The following is a 22,663-nucleotide window of genomic DNA, read 5'->3' on the forward strand; positions in this document are numbered from 1 at the left end:
CTACAGTAAAAAATCTGCACTTACCTTTCCGCTCCCCACTTTAATAGCCTGTTGGCCAGAAGGCAATGGACAGCATATTAACATATTCTGTATGTTGTATACTGTAGGCTTACTGTAAAGCTAGAGAAAAATCATAATACACTTACAGTACTGTGAAAGATCCACGTGTAAGGGGACCTGTGCAGTTCAAAGCCACATGGTTTGAGGGTCAACTGGACTGACATTTCACAGGCAATATGCTGCCCATTTTAATCAGGCTTTCTTCCCCCACTATTCAGACTTGTGATGTTTCCTTCTTGGACCTCATCTTGACTAACCCTGAAACACTGTCCACTTGACCTCCAGGCCACTCCCGTGACTTTCCTACCTCAGGGACAGTTCCTCTGAATCACTTTGCCAGTTCATCATGCTGACCATCTCAAGCTCGAAGTTGGAGAGCTGAGTCTATCCTTTCTAGGTTTTCTCACCCAGTGTTTTTGCTTCGAATGTCATGCACTGAGATTTTCCAGTAGCTCTTTAAATCTTTAGACCTCTCCTCCCAGGTAAAATACTCCACTGCTTACCCAGTTCATTAGGTCAGATCGTATCACTCTTCTGCTCAAAACCCTCTGGCCTTCCCACGTGACTTGGTTTCCTCTTTTCCTGGATACTCTCTTCTATGCCTTAACCCTTTCTCTTGTCACTGGGGGTCCAGCAGACTGGCCACCTTGTCCCCAGAACATGTCTATACACTCCACTTCAGACTCTGAATTTGCAATTCTTTGCCTGGACTGTTCTGCCCGCAGATATCCACATGCCTATTTATTTGCTTTCCTATTCAAATCACTTTACAAAGGCCTTCCTGGACAATACTACTAAATCCTTTTACAATTTGTCTCCAAACGTGTAACAAAGCCTAGGACTTAAAGAACACTAGGAACATGACTTTATCAAGCTTAATACCAATAAGGACATAAAATGACATGCTGACAAAAGTACACATCACCTGTTACTCTTGTACAAAGTATCTTAAACTTAACTGGGAGTAACCAGAAACTGAAAGTAAGCATTCCTAAGGCTGGACTCATCTGGACTCTTCACTTCCTAGAAAGCCTCTGCATCTCCTTTTCTTCCAGTCTTTTCCATGGGTCACTCACTACATCAGGTTTCAGGTTAGATGGTACAAAACCTTTCACACAACCAGGTGGTTACGTTCATAGCACTAACCGCTGCCCCAAAATCTTTTCCCCACTTATGTTGCAGAGGGCTTCCTAGATCAGCAACTGGCACTTTTTCTACTTTAACGTTAGATCAGAATGCTTAAAATTGCCACCAGCTTGACTAGTTTCTAGTATTTGGGTTTGCTTCCACTCATCACCAGGGGGCACTATCAACCTAAACCCGTCTCAGGTTCTGAACCACATTTTGAACTCTGAAATCTCTAGGGCAAATTCCAGACGGCTAAATCACTGGATTCGCCCTGGGTTCATGTGTCACAGGACCAGATGAGTCACGGGCTTGCCTTCAATTTAGTTTTAACCTTTAATCTTTTAAAAGCGGAATTAGTCAAAAGGCAAGTCTGGGAAATCCTTTTCCAATACTTCTCGTAAACTCAAATTTTCGATACTTTGGAGTAAAACAGGATCTTCGTTAAGGTTTACTTCTGAGTTACATTAATTCTCCATTTCCCCCGCCCTGTACTCCCCCATTCAATCTTGACTGCCACAATGAGACAGACAGAAAGCGCGAGGACCCTTTTTTCTTGCATCTCTAGTGGAAACCTTAGCAGCAGACAGGAACTGCTCCAGGTCTGTCAAATGGATGCATTTTCCTTATTCTCCTTCTGCCACCCACAGCCCTTTCGGGTACAATAGGACATAACAGCAGTATTTTCCTCAGCCCACCACCTAGCCCACATTCCATCTAGACCATCTTTTAAAGCAGGGGCTGGCAAACCTTTCTTGTGAGGGGTCACATGGTTGTTTTACGATTTGTAGGCCTTAAGGTCTCCCTCATACTCTGCTCTTAACAGTTAAGAGCCACTCAGTACATAAACAAATGAGCACGGCAGTGCTCAAAAAACCAAAATTTTCACAAATTTTAGGTTTCATATTTTTCACATCCCACCACGTATTTTCTCCCAACCATTTAAAAATGTAAACACCTCCTTGAAGTCCCAAAAATAGGTGGCAGGGCAAGCCAGTTTGCCAACCCCATTCCACAGAGTTTGACATAAACATTCCAGGAGACATCTAGATTTCTCTAGAACTTGGCTCTACTTATGATAAATAAGATCACACAATACTTTGCTTCCAACTGTTATTAGTCTCTTTTTATTCTTTTGGTACTCTCCTCCAGAGTTAACTAATTCCATTTGTAGGTGATGAAATGTGTAAGGAATCCACTTCAAATGTTGGCCCACCTAGGAGCATGGTCTTTCCCTTTACTTGAACTCAGAATTAAGACTTTTGGTTCTTGTTTTTTATATTCCAGTCCCAGAAGTAGTTTTCACTGTAGAAGTGATCTGCAGGCAGTCTTATGCTTCCTAGCAGTAGTCTACAACCAGGCTCTAGCTTCTCCAGGACACTACACAGGATGGATTTAATACGTAAACTAAGAGGCATTCTCTCAAATGAGTTTAAATGCATTTTATTTTTAGACAACCTACATGACATGTTTTTTTCTTAAAAACAATGCCTCCGCTCCAAATAAATCAGGGTCAAAATAAATGAAGAGCTCAAGATGACCTCAGTCCCATTTGTCTAAGTCCTGGTGTTGTGTGGATGAAGAGCAGCAGCCAGTTATGACGACAGTTGATACATCCAAAGTAATGGCCAAATTCGTTACTGTGAAAACAAAAACGACTGTATTAACACTTTTATCCAGTATGAAAACATTTAACATTTCTACGCTGCAGATGTATTCCCCTCTTCAATCTGGGCTGCCACAGAGACAGACAGAAAGCGCAGGGATTTTTTTTCTCTCGCATCCTAGTGCAAACCAAAAGAACAACAGCCAACTGTTCAAGGTCTATCAGTGGATGCAGAATCATCCTTACCAAAGCAGGGGTAGCACATTTTCTAGAAATCTCATTTTAAAGCAAGTCCCATTCATGTACACACACTTTTAGTTCTACCAACAAAAACCGCAGTTATTCCTGGAATAATCCCCTTAGCAAATCATCTGTCCCATCCTAAGACATTTTTTTTGGTCCACTGTTGCCTCTCATATTATTTAGGGTAGCCTAAAATTGATCTTGTCCCTAATTTATATGGAAGCCTCCGAAAGCTAGGATAATGAATGCTTTCATTTCTATGCTGCCTCCAGCAATGCCATGCATAGTAGACATTCATTTAATTTTACTAAAGGATTTTGCATATTGGGTAAGCAGTCAGCTCTAACTTTATTTACTAAAAGCTAGTTAACATCAAGGTTTTTAATGACCAGCTGCCAATTACCAGTAAACCAAAGTGAAAAAGGTTTCACACCATGCATGCCACTCACGCATGCGTGGCAAAATATGAAGGGCCGTTTCTATGGGGTAAGATCAACCCAAGGTGCTGTTTCTGATCTCCAGCTTAGTGATTTAAGCCACCTACAAGACAAGCTTTCTGTATATAGAAATCTTTTACATGTGAAACACAACTCTATTAGACTCCCAAAAAGAAACAAGAGCTAGACCTACATTTTACAAAGACTGCTGTAAAACCCATTCTAACTATCCCGGGGGCAAGAAACAAGGAATCACACCAAAGATGTCTCCATTTTTACATTACTGATTTAAACCCACTTCCTTATACTTACACATTTCTCCATTTCTAAACCATCCTTAAAGAAAATCATATATGGGGTCACACCATCCTCACGGTAGTCCAGCAGAGCAACCATGCCATCTGGATTCATGTTTTCACCAATAAAGAACTTAGGAAGCAAACAACAAATACCCAGAATTAGACCATTATATACAGATCATATCAAAACAAACTACAATAAAACAATCAAAGGAGGATTCAAATCACCACAATTTAAGAGACTTTCACCAGGAGAAAAAAAGAAATAGGAACCAAATTTCTGTTCACCAAATGAAAACACTAACAATTGACCAAAGTACGCAGCAATCCAGAACACTTCATACTTTCTGGAAACACACTCTCTCAGCCCCACATATACAATGCCAAACTCTGCAAAAGCCCGTTTACAGTCATCAAGCATTAAGGAACATACAATGAGAGAAGCACATTATAGGGATAAAGTTATCTTATGGCCAGAGGACATGTGAAAGCTGGAAAATCAAAGAGCCAGGCTGTAATGAGTTTTTTCCTTACTCCTTATAAGGGGAAGTCACTGAGTTTCCCAACAGAACAAGTGTAGAAAGAACTCTAGTGGCAATGAGACACTGAAGCTGGAAATAAAAAGATTGGAAGACCACTCAGGAGGTTAACAAGCAATTCTAGACAGGCAGAAATGAAAAATGTCCTCTGGGAAGTGAGTAGGGACCAAATTCTGGAATCAAGCAGACAAGATCTAGAAACACACTTGGGAGCAGGGAAGGCTACTTTCCACAGCCTGGACTACTGGAATTCCATCTATGAAGTTATTTAAACTGCTCAAAAGACCCAGAAGACCGCCAGGTTACATCCACTATTCATCAAGTAATTTGCTCCTTTGGCAGCTAAAATGGCACAACTCTTTGACACAAACATTTATGGTATTTACCTGGTAGTTTTTGAAATTAGCGAGGATGTGCTTGATTTGTTCTGCAGCCCCTGTCATAAAAGGCTTTACTCTTTCTGGCCTCTGTTCTTCAAGTTTGCCTTTGATTCTAAAACAGTATTTTATTAATAGGTTAAAGTACTCAGTTCTCAGGGGGGGGAAAAAAAAGATCCAAACTAAGACAAGCACTGAAAAGGGCGGCTTGTTATCACTGCGCCCAATTAACATGGCACCATCAAGAAACCAGGAGCTCACAGAATGAAGTTTCCAGACTGTTCACAATTTTGGACTTCATGTTATTGCCAAAGTACACTTCTAAAAAGCTAGAACGACACTGCATGCTCCAGTGTGTTCACATTAGTTTATTTATAGAAAAGCCAACTATCCTTGGGAGCTCGCAACAGAAAGGTTAAGGCCTTTTTCACAAGTATGTCTGCTGCTAAAGAACCTCCAAGTCAGCTTATCCTTGAGTCCTACGGGATTCCAGACAGTAGGTGGGCTGCGCCAGGAGCACTTACGATTTCATGTAATCTTTGATGTACTTCTTGTAGGCTTCTTTTGTGAAGCTGGTTTCCTGCAAGTGATGGTTCATGACAATATCAACACCAGTGATTACTGTGCTTTCGGTACCTTCGCCCTCCGGGCCTTCAGCGGAGGCATTTCCACCAATGAGCGAATCATCAATGTTACCCTCTGTCCTACTGACCATCTGTATTAAGAAAAAAAAAGTTTGGTTTCAGACGTTTCTGACTTTAGCTAAAAGCATCCCCCGAATTTTGTGTGTCAGTTCACATATCCATCATTCTCCCACCACTTTTGACTCTTGCCAAAAACCACTAAAACATTGTTATGGAGAAAAAAACTGAAGCCGTCTGAAATTCCTGGAACATCGTAACTCAGTAAGAATTCTATGTTGACCGGAAGGAAAGCGGGGTCATTTACAACCAAGTAGAAGTTCTGTGTGGGCTTTTGGGCTGATGAACAAGTACGTGTAGAGCAAACGTTGAAAGGCTTGGAGCTCCCTAACCGGAGGCTACCTGTCCCGGACAGCCCGGGAGGAGGATGGGCGCCAAGGCGGCGGACCTATTTCCAGGCTCAGCTCCGCCTCCACATTTCTAGAAAAACCCGAGCCCGGAAAGAGCGTCTCCTCCGCCAGGAGGCAGCGGAGAGGATTGCACAACTTCGGGCGGGGGAGCGGCGGAAACCCGAGCCTGCCCGGCCTTGCCTCCCCCGCGCCGCGCGGCCCGACCGACTCACCTTCCCCTCCACCTCCAGGCACAGCCCGTCCGCGATCTCCCGGATCTTGTAGATGTCGGAGAACATCTCATCATCTGCTCGGGGACACAGACCCGCCCGTCACGCTGCGCCCGGAGGTGTGGAACCGGCGCCGCCATTTCCCGCGCGGGCCAGGCGCACGCGGCCCCCGCGCCTCCCCGGGCGCTAGAGACCCCGAGGTGTGCCCCAGGCACCGACCCCTCCTCGCTCCCGGAAAGGCCGCCGGCGTCCCCTAGGCCCACGACAGCGGCGGCGTCCTTCTTCCCCGCCCCCACCCGCACCCCTGTCCCCTGCGCGCGGCAGTAGGGGTAGTGCAGTCACGACTCACGGCTGATGAGGTCCCGGTAGATGATCATGACGACGGCTGGAGAGAGACGACGGCGGCACTACCTTAGCAGGAGCCGGGAGCTCTGAGCGAGCGCGGTGCAGCCGGAGCGGCACTCGGGGGGAGGGGGGAGCGGGCGGAAAAGGCCGACTCAGCCGCTCCCCAACCTCATATAGAGGGCACGTCCCCCTACGTCATCGCCCGCTGCGCCTCCGGAAGCGCCGCAAGCGGTGACGTGGCACGCAGAGCCGCGCGAGGGGTGGAGGCACGGCGCGGGCCGGTGAGGGGAGGCGAGCATCCGGGGACTTGGGCCGGGGACACAATGCTGCGTTCCGCGGTGGTAGCGGTGGGGCGGTAGCTGGGAGAGGCGAAGGACGGGATTCCCGGGCCCCTAGTGGGGAGCGTGAGGGAAGCGGGGCAGCCTCCCTGCCCCGTCCCTACCCTGCCCGGCCGCCCTGGGAGGTGCTGGGCGTGGGTGGGGCTTAGATGAAATCTCTTCAGGCTTCCGCCCTACGCCTTGCCCCGCGCAGCTCCCACCCCTTTCTGGGAACAAAAATGTCAACTGCTGTAGAGGACTTCGCGTTGACGGAGTGTCGGGGTCGGGGGGAACCGTGAGGCTGTCCGCAAGGATGGGGGTAGGGGGCTGGGCTTTTGGCTTCGCTCTAGGTTCTCGGGAGGCCTCGGAGAACTTCTAGCGTTTGGCCCAGACGCTGCCTCAGCTGTAGTTTTCGGATGCCTTCGTGGAGCAGAGCCGAGTCCGGGGACGGGCTACAGGTCGTCCCGCCGCCCTCTGGGATTAGTTGTGGGGGCGCAGGGTCCGTGGGGAGGAGGTAAGGTGTCCCTGGAGTTTGCACAGCTTTCCCATCTCCCAGTCGGGTTCCATATTTGAAAGCTTGCGGGTTCCTCAGGCAAACAGCTGAGGAACTTTGTTTTGCATTTGGTCTTGAATTACGTCCTCTGACAAAAGGGATATATTGTCACTTTAAAAATGACATAGGAATTACATGCTAAGTGCTAGAGAGTTAAAAGTAGGGAGCTTCCCATTTGCCCAAATGTTATGTGGACTTTAGACCCAGTTATTAGGTCCAAAACAAACACTCAAGGAAGCAATTTCCCTTTCTGTGTGAAACCGGAGAGCTTGTGACATTCTACAAATATTTTTATGCTCTGCGGGGTCCCTAGCACCGGGTATTGCACGAATCTCCCAACCGTGAACAAGTTAAAACCCAGTCCTGTCCTCACAGAAATTTTGTTCTAGTAAATCAAAGAATCAGGCAATTATAATACATCCAATATTTTTTCCCCTAACTCCAATAATGAAGCATTCTGCACAGTAAAAGCAACTTGGGGAAGAGCAGAGCACAAAGCTGAATTGAGATGATGGAGAAGTCAAAATGGAAAAGGGCCAGGAGATAGTACCCTCCCAAAAAGTTGTGGTCGGGGGCTGCACTGGACACCACAGACGACCCCAGGTAACTGGGAGGAAGCTAAAAAGTGGCATGAAAGGAATTGGAAAACAAATGGACATCTTCTGACAGAACATCTGTGAAGGATCTCTCAAACCTTGATTATTTCTGGGATGTATGAGTGGAACAGACTCTCCCAGGCAGATCTTCAATTATTTTCCTTAGCTTTCACATTTTCAAATTTATAAGAAATACTACCATTTACTGATACTGTACCCCTAAACTGCTCTCTCCACTCCCCTTCAGCTTTATGTTCAATTAAAAACATTTTTTCAAGTTTTATAAAAGCCACAGTGAAAAAAGAGTACTTAAGTTAGAGTCAAAGTACTTACATTGAAATCTTGGCTTTGTTACTAGTCCTACAACCTTGGGAAAGCCAGCCTCCCGAAGCCTAAGCATGAAATCGAATTTTTGTGAGTTGAAAGGTTTTGGGGATATTAAATAAGGCAATGAAAAAATGCCCGGTGTCCTCAATAGGTTGTTAATAAATTATGGTTGAATTTGGATGCATAATTCTTTTCAAATCTTACTACTTTTTTCCCCTCAAATTTTATTACTTTACAAAACATTCCTGAAACTTCATTAATCCTCTAATTATGTTATTTGGAAATTTTTAGGGATTTAGTGGATATGTGTTGTATTAAAGACGTTCTATTTAATCATAACACTAATTGTTCACTGAAAGAATTCAACTTGTGTCATAAGATTTCTATCTCAGGTTCATGTTTGATAACCCATGGTAATTCATAAACCAGAAATCCTAAAAAAAAATCTTAGGAAAATCTGATTTGAACTTCAGGATATTTTGTAAGCTTCACCCTGCCAGACAGCTAAAAAATGTGTGCCATATCTTGAAAATACCTACTTAGAACACCAGTAATGCAAATAGGGAAAATTATTCACTAATTGTAAGCCACTGACAAAATTGGAAGGATTTGGTCTTCAGCTAATTATCTTTTACTTTGGCATCATTTGAATTTTTTTTTAAGTTGGCTCCACGCCCAGGGTGGAGCCCAATGCGGGGCTTGAACTCATAACCCTGAGATTAACACCTGAGCTGAGATCAAAAGTCAGATGCTTAACCAACTGAGTCACCAAGGTGCCCCTGAAAATTTTTTTTATAACAGTTTATTTCTTACAATGATTTATTCAGTGATTGCTAACAAAGTCTAAGATTGTCCTAATTTTACAACTGAATATGACTTGGTATCTCTTGCAATTAAAACGATCGCAAAGACAATGTCTTCTGGCCTCTTCACACAAGTCCTCACTTGAGAAAAGCACCTCAGAAGAGTTCCCCCTTATATCACTTAGGGATTGACTACAATAGCTTAAACACACATGGGTTTATTCATTCTCTCACATAAATGAAATTCAGGGATATGCAGTCCACACTCCTGTGGTGGCTTCATGGGCATCAGGGGCTTAGGATTTTCCTTTCTCCTCCACCACCTATACGGTCTGCAATAGATGCTAGAACTCCAACCATCACATCCACCTTGCAGACTGCAAGAAAAGGGGAAGGAGGGGTGCCTGGGTGGCTCAGTCGTTAAGCGTCTGCCTTTGGTTCAGGCCACGATGCCTGGGTCCTGGGATTGAGCCCCACATCGCATCAGGCTCCCTGCTCCGCGGGAAGCCTGCTTTTCCCTCTCCCACTCCCCTACTTGTGTTCCCTCTCTCGCTGTGTCTCTCTGGGTCAAATAAATTAAAAATCTTAAAAAAAAGAAAGGGCGGGAAGGACAAAAGAGGTACATTCCAGCTGTGTGTTTCCTCCTAAGGAGCAATTCTGTAAGTCCTAAAAGAGGACTTAGTTGGCCTCCATTTTTACCTCAAACTTCTCTAGTTGCCTTCCCTCCCCCCCTTGTCTGGGCTCAGGTGGAAGAGCCTGAAGGCAAAGCATCCCCTGATGGGAATCACAACTACCCCCTCAAGCAATAAGGACTGCCCTGAGCCAGCAAGACACCGCCCTTAATTGACTCCAAGACGATGGATTTGACCTTCACTGCGCACCTGCACTTACCCACCCACCTTTGCCCCACATTTCCATATATATATATATATATATATCTGGAAGTATTTTCACCACTTTGGAGACTGTCTTTGAGACCCTAGTCCTTTGTCTTCCCCATGTTGGCCTCACTGAAATAAACTCCTTGTTTCACCACCATTCATTTCTCTGCCTTCGGATTTTGTCAGCGGTGAATGGCTGAACCTGGACTGTTTGGAACCCCCAGAGCCAGGTGCTCTTTACCCCTGGCTACAATGCCACTGAACAATTATATGGATGCATCTAGTTGCAGTGAAGGCCAGAAACTAGTCTTCCAGCTCATGGACCCTGGTTCATTGCCGCCCGAAATAAAATCAGCATTTTGTTCTTAAGAATGGAGGCAGCTAGTAGTCCTTGTACTCACAGTGCAAAGGGTCTGGTTCTCAGTTTAAACTTTTTTCACTTTTACTCACTGGGGGTCAGGTTCGGGGAAATGGATTAGTATTTACCAAACTCAGATTGATTGTAAAACGAGAATACCATTAATGTAGAATGAGAAATTCCTGGTTGGTTACATATAGTGTAGACAGTCAAATTGCAGAAAATGTAGTTAAGAGGGAATTGGGCAGGGAGGTTAGAATGCAGTTTTATGATCGTTGACAGAAGGTTATTTAGAAATGAACCAGTTCCGGGGCGCCTGGGTGGCTCATCCATTAAGCGTCTGCCTTTGGCTCAGGTCATGATCCCAGGGTCCTGGGATCGAGCCCCCCATTGGGCTCCTTGCTCAGCAGGAAGCCTGCTTCTCCCTCTCACACTCCCCTTGCTTGTGTTCCCTTTCTTGCTGTCTCTCTCTGTCAAATAAATAAATAAAATCTTTAAAAGAAAAGAAATGAACCAGTCCAGCTGGACTATTCCCGGTGCGTGGTCTGAATCCCCTCATTCTGAGAATAAGCATCTGTTAATGAATCCTCTTGGTCCTTTTACCCAGACTTTGCATACTCTGCTGACAAATCATCACTTTAGTCAAGTTACAAGGCAAATTCTTTCCTTTAGAGCAGAGCTGTTCCAAAGAGCTTACTTTGTTAATGGGAATATTCCGTATCTGCTCCAGTACGGTAGCCACTAGGCCACAAGCAGCTACTGAGTACCTGAAATGTGGCTAGTGTGGCAATGGAAATGGAACTGAGTATGTACTTCTTTTTAATTTAAATTTAAATACCCATGGCTAGTAACTTTATTGGACAGCAGAGCCCGATAATGTAAACTCTATGAGTGGGGGACTTTGTTTTGTTCATTGCTGGTCCTCAGGGGTCAGAACAGGGCCTGACTCAATAATTGTTGATAAATGAATGGATGAAAAAAGTTCACATTTCTCTTAATTAAGTCAAATCCCATCTCAGTTAATAGGATTCAGCACATACTCAAGACCTGGTTAACAGTGCTTTTCAAACTGAGAGCTGAGAAATAGCTTAGAGAATAGTGACCAACTTAATTAAAAATGAAACAGAATAAAAAGAAAATAGAATCACATGTAGTAAAAGTGAATATTGTTCCATGAAACTTATGTTTTAAATTTACACACGTTTATATGTACTGGATCCCAATATAAGACATATTTCTTCATGTGGATTTAGGTCAAAAAGGTTTGAAAGCCATTGACTGAGGCAAGTTTTCTCTTCAAATAATATTTCTTGGCAGCATGAACCGGTTGATTTCAGTGGACAATTTTTTTTTTTTAATGTGCCCCAAGATTTGGTCAGTATCTGCTTTTGACTCTGTAGCCCTTCTGGATGAGGTTCATGTTTTTGTCATAGAGTAGTCTTCTCTGGTGTTAATGTCCTATGAGTTTGCTTATGCTCAACAGACTACCAAGGCCTAGCTGGGGGTGCCAGGCCAGTTGTTGGCAATATCTAGGTCTAGCTGAGAGTACGTTTTCCCTTTCTCCAAAGTGAAACCAAGCAACATAACTGATATAACTTCCAGGAGTGTCTTTGATGAATGTAAAATGATCGTTAGAATCTAAGATGTTTTAAGATATTTGAATATTTCTTTTAACTTTGAAAAATAGGGCTTTTTTCTGATTTAAAAAATCATAATGCACATAATAGAGCATTTATAAACCATAGAGAAAACCACAGATAACTAGTCTTGGCGTTAATGTTCTCCCCATCAATGTTTGTAAATTTTTTAAAAAGCAGGGTCGAGGGAGGGGTGCCTGGCTGGCTCAGTCAGTAAAGCATATAACTCTTGATCTCTAGGTCTTGAGTTCAAGCCCCACATTGGGTATAGGGCTTACTTTAAAAAAAAATAATAAATAAATGCATTACCTATATTAAAAAACAAAAAAACGGAGTGGAAGGAATCCTAATGTTTAAGTGACTTCTCCATCAGATGACTTTAAAGCAATAGGTTACTCTTTTATTTTAAGCCTGCTCTAAAAGATCTATGAACAAGCCAATTAGAAGATTTCTTGGTTGGAACTACTTTTAATCACTTTTAGACTGTATTTTTAAAAATGAGTACAAGATTATTAGACTAATCAGTCAGCTAGGTGGGCAACTCCAGCTCTCCAGTTCTTAATCTCAGAAAATTGTTCAAGTATTTTTTCCTTTATTATGAATATTTTCCCGTGTCATTAACCATTCATCTAAAATGTCATTTAAAATTATTATAAATAGGGACCCCTGGGTGGCTCAGTCAGGTAAGTGTCTGCCTTTGGCTCAGGTCATGATCCCGGGGTCCTGGGCATCTTGCTCAGCGGGGAGCCTGCTTCTCCCCTGCCTGCTGCTCCCCCCCACTTGTGCTCTCTCTCTCTGATAAATAAATAAATAAATAAATAAATAAATAAATAAATAAATAAATAAATAAATTACTATAAATATTCCAGGATGCCTGGCTGGCTCAGTCAGTAAAGCACGCAACTCTTGATCTCAGGGTCATGAGTGCAAGCCCCCCATTGGGCATGGAACCTTCTTTTAAAAAAAAAATTATTATAAATATTCCAACTGATGAATGTTGGAATTTATTTTTAAATCATAGATCCAAAACATTGGAAAATACAGAGACACACAAACATTTTTAAAATATTTAGGTACCCACCAATCACAATAAATAACTGCTAATATTTGCATACTTGCTTCAAGCTTTTTTTTTTTTCATGAATGAAAAAATATGACTGATCACATTGAGGTCTACTTTATCCTCCTTTATGGACATCCAGAGGTCCATCCACCCTCCCCAGCACCCACTCAGGTAACCGCACCACCCATGTCCACATTCCAGTAAGGAAAGAATAAGCAGAAATTGGAGGGCAGGCACTAGCAGTCATGCCTATCACTTCTTGTATCTTATTGCCAGAACCTAATCAGAGAGCCTTTAGCTCCGAGGGTGGCTGGGAAGTATATTCTTTATTCAGGGTGGCAGATGGATAGGGAGTTGGAAGAGTGAGCAGTCTCAGTCACAGCTATACTAGTACTTCCAGGCTCTGTGGCAAAGGGGAGGAGAGAAAGCACAGAATTGAGTCGGAAGAAAATTGAATGGCTGTGAAGTAGGGACTGACTTTAGCCTCGGTTTCTCCATCTTGCCTATGGAATTATTATTGGATGTATAAATACTTCATCATCATGGATGAATGAATGAATAAGTGAGCAAATGAATAAATAAATATTAGAGTTTATTTCCATACTTATTTTTATCTCCCTTCCAGATTACTAACTTCTAGGTTGGCTTACTCCTTTTCTCCGTGACTTCTCCTTTCCTGGTGCATCTTGCCTGGCTGCCGACCATTCCCCATAACAGTCGTGGAAATTAGCTTATCGTAGAAACTGAATGCAATTTCAGAATATCAAAGAAAATTTAGAATTTGAAATGTAAAGCCTGAGGATAGTTAAATTTTGTTATGAGAACAGAGCAAGTAGAGTCATGTAGATAGAATCAGTATTCCTTTTAGGAAAAGAATATACATCTGTTTGTGTCTGTATAAAAATTTTTCAAGTTTCATGAATTATTCACAGTGATTACTGTGGGAATAGTGATTGGGGTTAATGTGGAGATAGGAATTAGAAAGATTCATGGTTTTAGTTTTAAAACCAGTAGTACTCTTTGGAGGCAGAATTTAATTGCTCTAATTCATCTTTGAAATTTATCACATAGTTGAGGACAAACAGGGAAGAAAACAATGGCAGACTTCTTCATTAAGCTGTTGGTATGGCAACAGTTATTTTTCAGGGTTGCCTTAGCAGGGGTCACTGGAATGTTAACTAGAAAAGGAAGTAATTTTTTCTCAGATCTCATGGGGCACACTAGTGCACAGTAACTTGTTAGTGCTTTTGGAGCAAAGTTTTAATTCTATTTGAAACGTCAGATGTGTAAACATTTGTTCACAAGTGCAAGAACCAAATTATAGAAATGGAGGGGCGCCTGAATGGCTTAGTGGGTTGAACAACCCACTCTTGATTTCCACTCAGGTCATGATCTCAGAGTCCTGGCATCAAGCCCAAGTTGGCCTCTGCGTTCCATGGGGGTGGGGCGGGGTGGGGGGAGGGTGTTTGCTTGAGATTCTCTCCTCTCCCTCTGCCCCTTCCCCTGCTCCTGCTCTCTTGCTCTCTCTCTAAAATAAATAAATCTTTTTTTTTTTAAGATTTTATTCATTTATTTGACACAGAGAGAGGGACAGTGAGAGAGGGAACACAAGCAGGGGGAATGCGAGAAGGAGAAACAGGCTTCCGGCAGAGCAGGGAGCCTGAGGCGGGGCTCGATCCCAGGACCCTGGGATCATCACCAGAGCCGAAGGCAGACACGTTCATCAACTGAGCCACTCAGGTGCCCCTAAAATAAAAATATAAATCTTAAAAAAATAAAATAAAATTATAGAAAGGGATATAGGAGTATATATGGTGTCAATATAAATATAAAATATATTTAAAAATATAATCTGAGGGGCGCCTGGGTGGCTCAGTCCTTAAACGTCTGCCTTCGGCTCAGGGCGTGATCCCAGGATCCTGGCATTGAGCCCTGCATTGGGCTCCCTGCTCCCCTGGGAGCCTGCTTCTGCCTCTCCCACTCCCCCTGCTTGTGTTCCCTCTCTCGCTGGCTGTCTGTCCCTCTCTGTCAAATAAATAAAATCTTTAAATATATATATAATATATATATATATTTTATATATATTATATATATAATCTAAAATATATAAATATGTGAAATATAAAAATAAAATATAAATATATCATGTATACTCCTATACACATCATATATGTAATATAAATATATTTATAGGAATATATATGAACATGGAAACATTTTTTGATTGGCCCACTTTTGTCCTGCCCTGTATTGTATATTACTTATACTATAGGTATAGAGGTTGCTACCATTTTCAAAAACTGTCCATATGATGAGAATTAGATTTGAAACAAATACTTCTATGTTGATAAGGAAATATACTTCCAAGTAACCTTGCTCTTCATAGTTCTGTGAAGGTGCCTAGGGAAAAACGGACTGTGTTTTCATTTACTCTCACAATACTTCTGACACCAGATTCCCCACACAGCAAGGCAATGCTCCAACACCAGCGGCATGGCCTACAATTCAGTCAGTTCTGATACTAACTACTCACATCCCGCAGGTTAAGAGCTCTGTCCCACAACCTAACCCCCCCAAACCTTTAGAAGCCACCTGGAAGTAGTAGGTCCCCAGGTTACCCCCCCTTCCGTCTGACTTGGCTGTAAACTGGAGGTTCTTACAACCCCCTCCTCACATTTAATCATTTGCTGGAACAGCTCATAGAACCCAGGAAAACAGTTCACTTGCTATTACTGATTTATTGTAAAGGATTCAAATGAGCCGCCAGATGAAGAGATCCATAAGATGAAGACCCGGAAGGGCCCCGCGCAGGCGCTTCTGTCCCTGTGCATTTGCAGCACATCATAAATACATTCGCTTACTCAGAAGCTCCCAAACCCTTGTACTTCGGAGAATTTTATGGAGGCCTCATCATGGAGGCATGATCGATTATTAACTCAGTCTCTACCGCTTTTCTTCCTGGGGGATGAGGTGTGGGGCTGAAAGCTCCACGGTTTATCACAGCTCGGGCTTTCTGATGACCAGCCTCCATGCTGAAGCTCTCCAGCAGCCCACCAAGAGCTGCCTCTAGCTCAGAAGACGTTCCTAATCACCCAAGAAATTCTTTTTTTCTTTCTCTTTTTCTTTTAAGATTTTATTTACTTATTGTCAGAGAGAGAGAGACCGTGCAAGCAGGGGTAGCAGCAGAGGGAGAGAGAAGCAGACTCCCCACTGAGCAGGGAGCCTGACGCGGGGCTCGATCCCAGGACCCTGGGATCATGACCTGAGCCAAAGGCAGATGCTTAACCTACTGAGCCACCCAGGGGCACCGCCCCCCACCCCTGTTTTTGGTTTTTGGTTTTTTTTAAATTTTTTTTTTTTTACTTATTTATTTTGGAGAGAGAGCACATGAGTGCAAGAGTGGGGGAGAGAGGGGGGGAGGAAGAGAGACTCTGAAACAGACTCTGTACTGAGTTGGGAGCCTAACTTGGAGCTTGAACCCACAACCTGAAGATCATGACCTGAGCTGAAACCAAGAGTTGGTCGATTAACCTACTAAGCCACCCAGGCGCCTCACCCAGGAAATTCTAAGGGATTTCAGAGCTCTGTGCCAGATGCTCGTCTCGCTCAAGAAATTGCAAAGATCTTAGGAGCTAAGGATGACAACGCGTATTCCAAAAAAGATAATATATTGGAAAACTCTTTGCAAAAGTGTGCAGTTATGTATAGGGAAGTAAGGAGTAATTAATTGGTAGTAGCAACGTCTGGCTAATGACAGGATCTCCCGGTCTTCGTTTCTGGCTGAACTGGACTTCAGTTGGAAACCTGTGGTCATTTGTTGAACACGTTATCACTAGGGCTAGTGGCCTGTAAGACAGTGGTTCTCATCCCTAGCAGTACATTACAATTACTTGGAAAACTATTTAAAAATCCTGATGCTCAGGCATACTCCTTATCAAAGAAATTAGGACCTCTTGGGTGGGACACAGGCAGCAGAAATTGTTAAAGCTTTCCAGGTCATGCCAATATGCAGTCAAGATTGAGAATCTCTCTCTCTCTCTCTCTCTTTTTTTTTTTAATTAATTTATTTATTTGGGAGAGAGAGCGCATGTGGGACTGGGGGGAGGGGTAGAGGGCAAGAATCTCAAGCAGACTCCCTGCTGAGCACAGAGCCACATCCGGGCTCAATCCCATAACCCTGAGACCATGACGGGAGCTGAAACCAAGAGTGGAACGCTCAATCGACTGAGCCACGAGACGCCCCGAGAATCTCTGTTTTAAGGGATTAACAAGAAGAGGATTTTCCAAAATAGTAGCTGAGAGAAGCAATTTGATGCCTTTTAAACATTTTGTTTAAGTAATCTGTACATTCAACATGGGGCCCGATTCATGACCTGGAGATCAAGAGTTGCAGGCTCCAAGGACTGAGTCAGCCAGGTGCCCTGCAATTTGATACCTTTTAAAAGTGCAGGTGCCTGATAAAGGAAGCCAGAAAGAGAAAACAGCCACGTTGTTTTCTGGTGTGCTGCCTGTAGGCTGACAGAAGTGTCATCTTCCTGACCCCTCTTAGAAGGGCATTGCTCAATAGTCAAGTTTTAGAAGGTGAGCCAGCTGTGGGAGGGCTGAATGATGGGAAAGATATTGCTGAAAATGCCTCTTTAGGTCTTTTCTCTCTCTCTGAAAAAGAAGCTCCTGTCTGCACAAATTAAAGGTATAATTTGGCTCAGATTGTTACCTTCTCCATAGGCCCTCCACGGCCACCATGTTTAAAATCACAGTCACTGGTCTCCTCTTGGAAATCCCTATTCTTTTCTTTCTCCCTAATTTTTCTCTGTGGCACTTATCAGCAACCAACACATTATTTCTTTTCCTTTTCTTTCTTTATTTTTTTAAAGATTTTATTTATTTATTTGACAGAGAGAGACAGCCAGTGAGAGAGGGAACACAAGCAGGGGGAGTGGGAGAGGAAGAAGCAGGCTCCCAGCGGAAGAGCCTGAGCCGAAGGCAGACCCTTGAGTGACTGAGCCACCCAGGTGTCCCCCTAATGATGTTTCACATGCAATTTCACATTTAGGTTCTAAAGCTCTTTTTCTCATAGATACCTAACATTGTATTATAGTGACACAAGTTAAGTATGGGGGGAATATTTCTGTCGTATGTAGACAATTTATAAGGAAAATGCCCTAAAGAAATAAGAAGCATATTACACCTGAGGAGAGCTAAGGGAGTTCTATCTCTAGATTATGTGCCTGGGAGGCAGTGAGTTTTCTGGTCACTTAATAGGCACAGGGCATGTGTGTGAGAGAGAGAGAGTAAGAGAGCGAAAGAGCATAATTTTGATGCAAAAAACTGACCCATAAATAATTTTGCTAGAAATGGCAGCCAGTACTTTCAAGGGAGGAATGGAGAGGGATGGGCTAAGCCTGCCATCAGCCTGCAGCAGAAAGATAGCTTATCTTCTGCTTTCCACTCTTTCAAGTGCCGATGCACGATGGGGTGGGAACTAGACAGAATATAATTTGGAGAGTATATTAATTTCCTTTCTTTCCCCTTTGCCTTGCTTAAAAAATTATTGGTAGCAACTTATGAAGGTCTTCATCTCACCCTCAAAAATTAATGAGGCAATAGATACAAACTGAAAATGAGAATAAGACTATGAAGCCAGGGGTCGGGATGGTCTCAACCTGGGTGTGTCGAGTCCTGCACAGTCCCTAGAGGTGGGCCCCAAATTGGTCAGGAGCTTTTCACAATCAAAGAGAAGGGAGAATATAATTAGTTCTAAGATTCGCCATCGTTTCTGTGTTTTTCCTAGAGAAAACATTTTCTTGTTGTTTTTTTTTTTTCTAGAGTCTGATAATGAGACACACAAGCCCTCATCAGCAAATACCCCACAGTAAAGTCAATAATGGGCCTCCTGTGGCTTGTTTTGTGTGATCTCCTTCCGTGTAGGCCTAGTCTTCAAATTCAACTCAGTAAAAATTATTCTAGTACTCGGCAGAACAAAGGGATCCTGCCTTTTCCGAGGCCAGGAGCAATCCAAAGATAAAATTATTTTCTTGTGATCTGGAATGGCTAGAACACTCTTCCAGCAATGTAGCACAAGTATTGTTTCTGTAACACCGGTGTCTGCTGGGCTGTCCTGTCCCCATGAAATCCAGATGAGGTTGGCACATACCTTCTGAGGAAATGCCAAACCCTCTCCAAGATTTCTGTTGATGTTTGTTTTAGTCACTGACAATACATGGGAAGGAAGAGAGCGTATTACATCACAGCAGTGCAACTTTTCGGAGTGAAGTCTGGGTGTCCCTGTTCTTAAAGTCCCTTTAACCACCCACCATGACTTTGCATGATCCCCCATCTCTCATCCACTTGCTGGCTCCTCTCTTTTCTCCCTTCCTGGATCTGCTCCCCGCCTTCCCCATTGGGAGAAAAAAAATGACAAATCCCTCGTTTTGTCCTACAGAAGCAGCTTAACCATCTCTTTTTCTTGCCTTCAGCGTCTCTCACTTCTATGACAAGGTGATTTATTATTTTCCCAAAGGCAGTTCTTTCCCAAAAGGGAAAAAAATTTTATTTGCACCTGAGCTTTTGGTAAGAATGAGGTAGTATTAATTTTGTATTCATTCATTCAGCACATGTGTATGGAACAATTAATATGCGCCAGGCACACCAGCGGCTGCTAGATGTCCTCAGGAGCAGGACGGAGCCCTTCCCCGGAAGGAAAGTGGAACAGATGTGAGATTAAACATGCAAATTGCAATACAGCGATAAGCCTCACCCAGGGGAAGCTCGGAATGCCGTAGGTAGCACCTATAACTCAGATAAGTCAATCAAAACATCAGTTCATTTCCTTAAAGGATGGCGCAAGTTTCTGCAGATAATACCCAAAGCAAGTGTTATAACTTGTAGACCACCTTCAATAACTGTCCTTTTAGCAGGGACCTAAAATTGCTAATACTTACCTCTGTGACCCTGCCGGCGGCTCTAAGGCACACATTCTGCCTCGTTCTTGTTTAATGGGTATGGAATTTCAGTTGGGGAAGACGCAGAGTTCTGGAGATGGGTGGTGGTGAGTGGTGATTTTTCTGATATGTATACTTTACCAAAGTAAAACAAACAAACAAAAAACCCCAGCAACTACCACACTGCGTGACTTATTCTGTGTACTCATCAGATGCCGGCTCCCTCCCTGCTTTTGTGAGTGAGTTTACATCTGGGATCATCCACAGTTTTGCTTTATGGACTAATATACGTACAGAAAAGTGCATGTCATCCCAAAGGAACTTCTGTGAAGCTCATTTGTAAAATGACAAGCTCTGAGGTGCCTTGGGTCCTGTACATTTTTATGTCTTTCTCCCTTTAAATTGCCAATACTGTCCTCTCCTATAGCAGAATGATTTCCCAGAACATTGTGTCTAGAGCTTTGTGGTAGAATAATACTTCATAGTTGTAGAAAAACAGCAGTTGGGTTTTCACAGTAAGGGGACATCATCTTCTTACAAGTCATTTGTTTAAGACACTTGGTATTTCCAAAGTACTTTCTGGCCAAGGAGCTCAAATGACTGTACCAATCAATGTTCTCAGGTAACAAGAATCACCATTTCCTTCCAGGCAGTCTTCCTAGTCTTTAGAAATCAAGGATGGTAGTTACAGCAAATCCCATTAGGTAAGCATTTCTTCAAGAGAATCTGGAATCTCAGAACTAATGGGACCAGAGAATTTAAGAGGAAATCCCATTCAAGCGCTCGTTTTCATTTCCATCAGGTATAAAACACAGGGTGATCTATGCTTCATAGGAATATCATAGCCTATAGCTCAAAGATCGTTATTACAGTAGGCATGAGGTAGAAACACTTTTATTTAGATTCTCTTCATTCTCCCCTCCTCGGCCTCCCTCCATTTCTTCTCAGAGTCTGCCAGTGGTGAGATATTTTTCAACTCCCATCTTGGACCCATTCATTGGCCTTAGACTCAGCCATCAGCAGCCATGGGTCCTATGTGGTAGACCAAGATGCGGGGGCTGCCAAGCCACTCCTAGGCCTAGTGACCAGAGGTGTAGACTTCCTCCGTCAGTCAAGAACAAGCAGGCTGATGGGTCAGGTCTAATTTCATTTTTGTGGATAATTAATGAGTAGAAAGGACTACAATTCCAGTTCTACACATCAGAATGTGTAATTTTAATTCTAACAACCTAAATAAAGATTGGCTATTTCCCTAAAGTAGAATCTTAGGACTATAAGAAAAGGTTTTTGTTTTGTTTTGTTTTGTTTTTGAAAAGGTTTTATGAAAATACACATACTGAAAAATGTGCGTATTGTGAGTGTACAGCCCAATAATTTTCCACAAACTGATCACACATGTGCAGCCACATCCAGACCTATAATCAGGTCGTGGCCAGCACCCCAGAGGCCTCTTTTGCTCCCAGAATGGCCTCTAAGAAGTTATTTTATACATCCGTCTGCCCATAAGTAGGCTTATACCTTCATCCACCCAATAGATGGATACTCTCCTTTTTATTTTATTTATTTCTAGGTGTACAGAACCACACATAATTCATTTGAGGAAATGCATAAATGTTATCATATTGTATGTACTTTTTTGTGGTAGCAGAAAATTTCCCTCCTTTTGCCTGGCTCTCCCATCTCCCTCTCCTCCTCCCCTGACTTATATAGTGATCTCAGTGCCCTGCAAACACACTTGTCATCACGTCCCAGGACAACAAACAGAACAGGCTGGGGCCACCCCAGAAGCTGCCCCTTGTGCCCCATCCCCATCAAGCCTTTTTCCTGCCTTTCCATCTGAACCCTAGCCCTGGGTAACCAAATCATAGATGCAGGAAAGCATCTTTTTAGAAATGTAAAAATACATTTTTAAAAAGAAGTGGTCAATAACAGGGTTTCTGTTTGGGATGATACAAAAATTCTGGAGGTGGAGAGTGGTGATGGTTGTACAGCATTGTGAATGTGCTTAATGCTACTGAATTATGCACTTAAAAATGGTTAAAATGGTTAATTCTTATCTATGTATATTTTAGCACTATAAAAAAAAAAAAGGAATGGTATAATTAGAGTAGAGCCATTTTGTAGCCCTCACACGAATCCCATGCCATCTCAAAGTAAATATTCTCCTGATTTTATACTGATCACTTCCTTACTTTTTTTTTTATATAGCTTTATCAGCCAAATAGCATCCTTAGACATAAGAGTTTAGTGTTGCCTTCTTGAAGAATTTGATTGGTCTTCTAAGTTTATTTTTAGTCCACATGGTTCCTCTCAGTTCTTTCCCTCAATTTCATCTGTTGGAGAATTCACATCATTTGACCTGTTTCTCATGGTCTGGATTTTGTGTGGTTCATGTTCCTCTGGCCTCTGTACTTCCCGCAAAGTTGTCTTGCTAGATTCAGGGGCTTAAGAAGACTCAGTCCCTTTGGCGAGACCATAGTGGGGTTGAATTCTCTCATCAGGGGGCCCATACTGTCTGGCCTTTGCTCTTTTTAAAATTTCTATATTTTTTGATATCATCAAATAACGTATTGAATCTTACCTCGGTGCTTTGCTATTGTCTATTATTATGTGAAAGTTCGTTTCCCTGAGCCTTTGGAACAAAGGGTGCTCTAGAGTGCCTTGTCTGTCGTCACAGAGTTCCCTCGCCTGGTATCTTTGGATAGGGTTCAGATACATGGTAACTTCCTCTCTGGGGTTTCCTGGCTCTGTTCCCCTCCCCTACTTTTTAAAAATATTTTACTTATTTATTTGACAGAGAGAGAGAGCGCGCGTGCATGTGTACACACACACACACACACACACACACACACAAGCAGGGGGCGGGGCAGAAGCAGGCTCCCCGCTGAGCAGGGGA

General features: G+C 43.1%; 1 protein-coding gene and 2 non-coding genes across 4 annotated transcripts; all 3 read right to left on the minus strand.

The window, feature by feature from the left end:
• Nucleotides 1-1,672: 1,672 nt before the first annotated feature.
• LOC113251552 (small nucleolar RNA SNORA31) lies at nucleotides 1,673-1,806 on the minus strand. Its single transcript, XR_003314531.1, has one exon. It is a non-coding gene; the product is annotated as a small nucleolar RNA SNORA31 (small nucleolar RNA).
• Nucleotides 1,807-2,289: 483 nt separating this feature from the next.
• TPT1 (tumor protein, translationally-controlled 1) lies at nucleotides 2,290-6,758 on the minus strand. Of its 2 annotated transcripts, XM_026493300.4 has the most exons (6): nucleotides 6,296-6,758; nucleotides 5,950-6,023; nucleotides 5,211-5,401; nucleotides 4,696-4,801; nucleotides 3,784-3,900; nucleotides 2,290-2,825 (listed from the first exon to the last, which is right to left on the minus strand). In XM_026493300.4, the coding sequence occupies exons 1-6, from the start codon at nucleotides 6,321-6,323 to the stop codon at nucleotides 2,823-2,825; spliced, it is 519 nt and encodes a 172-aa protein (XP_026349085.1). In that variant the 5' UTR covers nucleotides 6,324-6,758; the 3' UTR covers nucleotides 2,290-2,822. The 2 variants fall into 2 exon arrangements, with proteins under 2 accessions (XP_026349085.1, XP_048071651.1); XM_048215694.2 differs by lacking the exons at nucleotides 2,290-2,825; nucleotides 3,784-3,900 and adding an exon at nucleotides 4,286-4,381 and having other exon boundaries at nucleotides 6,296-6,495.
• On the minus strand, nucleotides 2,895-3,025 carry LOC113251550 (small nucleolar RNA SNORA31). The gene has a single exon (XR_003314529.1). It is a non-coding gene; the product is annotated as a small nucleolar RNA SNORA31 (small nucleolar RNA).
• Nucleotides 6,759-22,663: the final 15,905 nt, after the last annotated feature.

Source organism: Ursus arctos, unplaced genomic scaffold (genome assembly GCF_023065955.2).
Source record: "Ursus arctos isolate Adak ecotype North America unplaced genomic scaffold, UrsArc2.0 scaffold_10, whole genome shotgun sequence".
Taxonomy (NCBI): domain Eukaryota; kingdom Metazoa; phylum Chordata; class Mammalia; order Carnivora; family Ursidae; genus Ursus; species Ursus arctos.

Excerpts from the sequence above, each read along its gene's own strand:
- TPT1 (XM_026493300.4), bottom strand. The coding sequence starts at position 6,323 with ATGATCATCTACCGGGACCTCATCAGCC. Across the intron at positions 6,024-6,295 it reads CTACCGGGACCTCATCAGCC|ATGATGAGATGTTCTCCGAC; the intron begins GTGAGTCGTGAC and ends GTCCCCGAGCAG. Across the intron at positions 4,802-5,210 it reads ATCAAAGATTACATGAAATC|AATCAAAGGCAAACTTGAAG; the intron begins GTAAGTGCTCCT and ends ATACTGTTTTAG.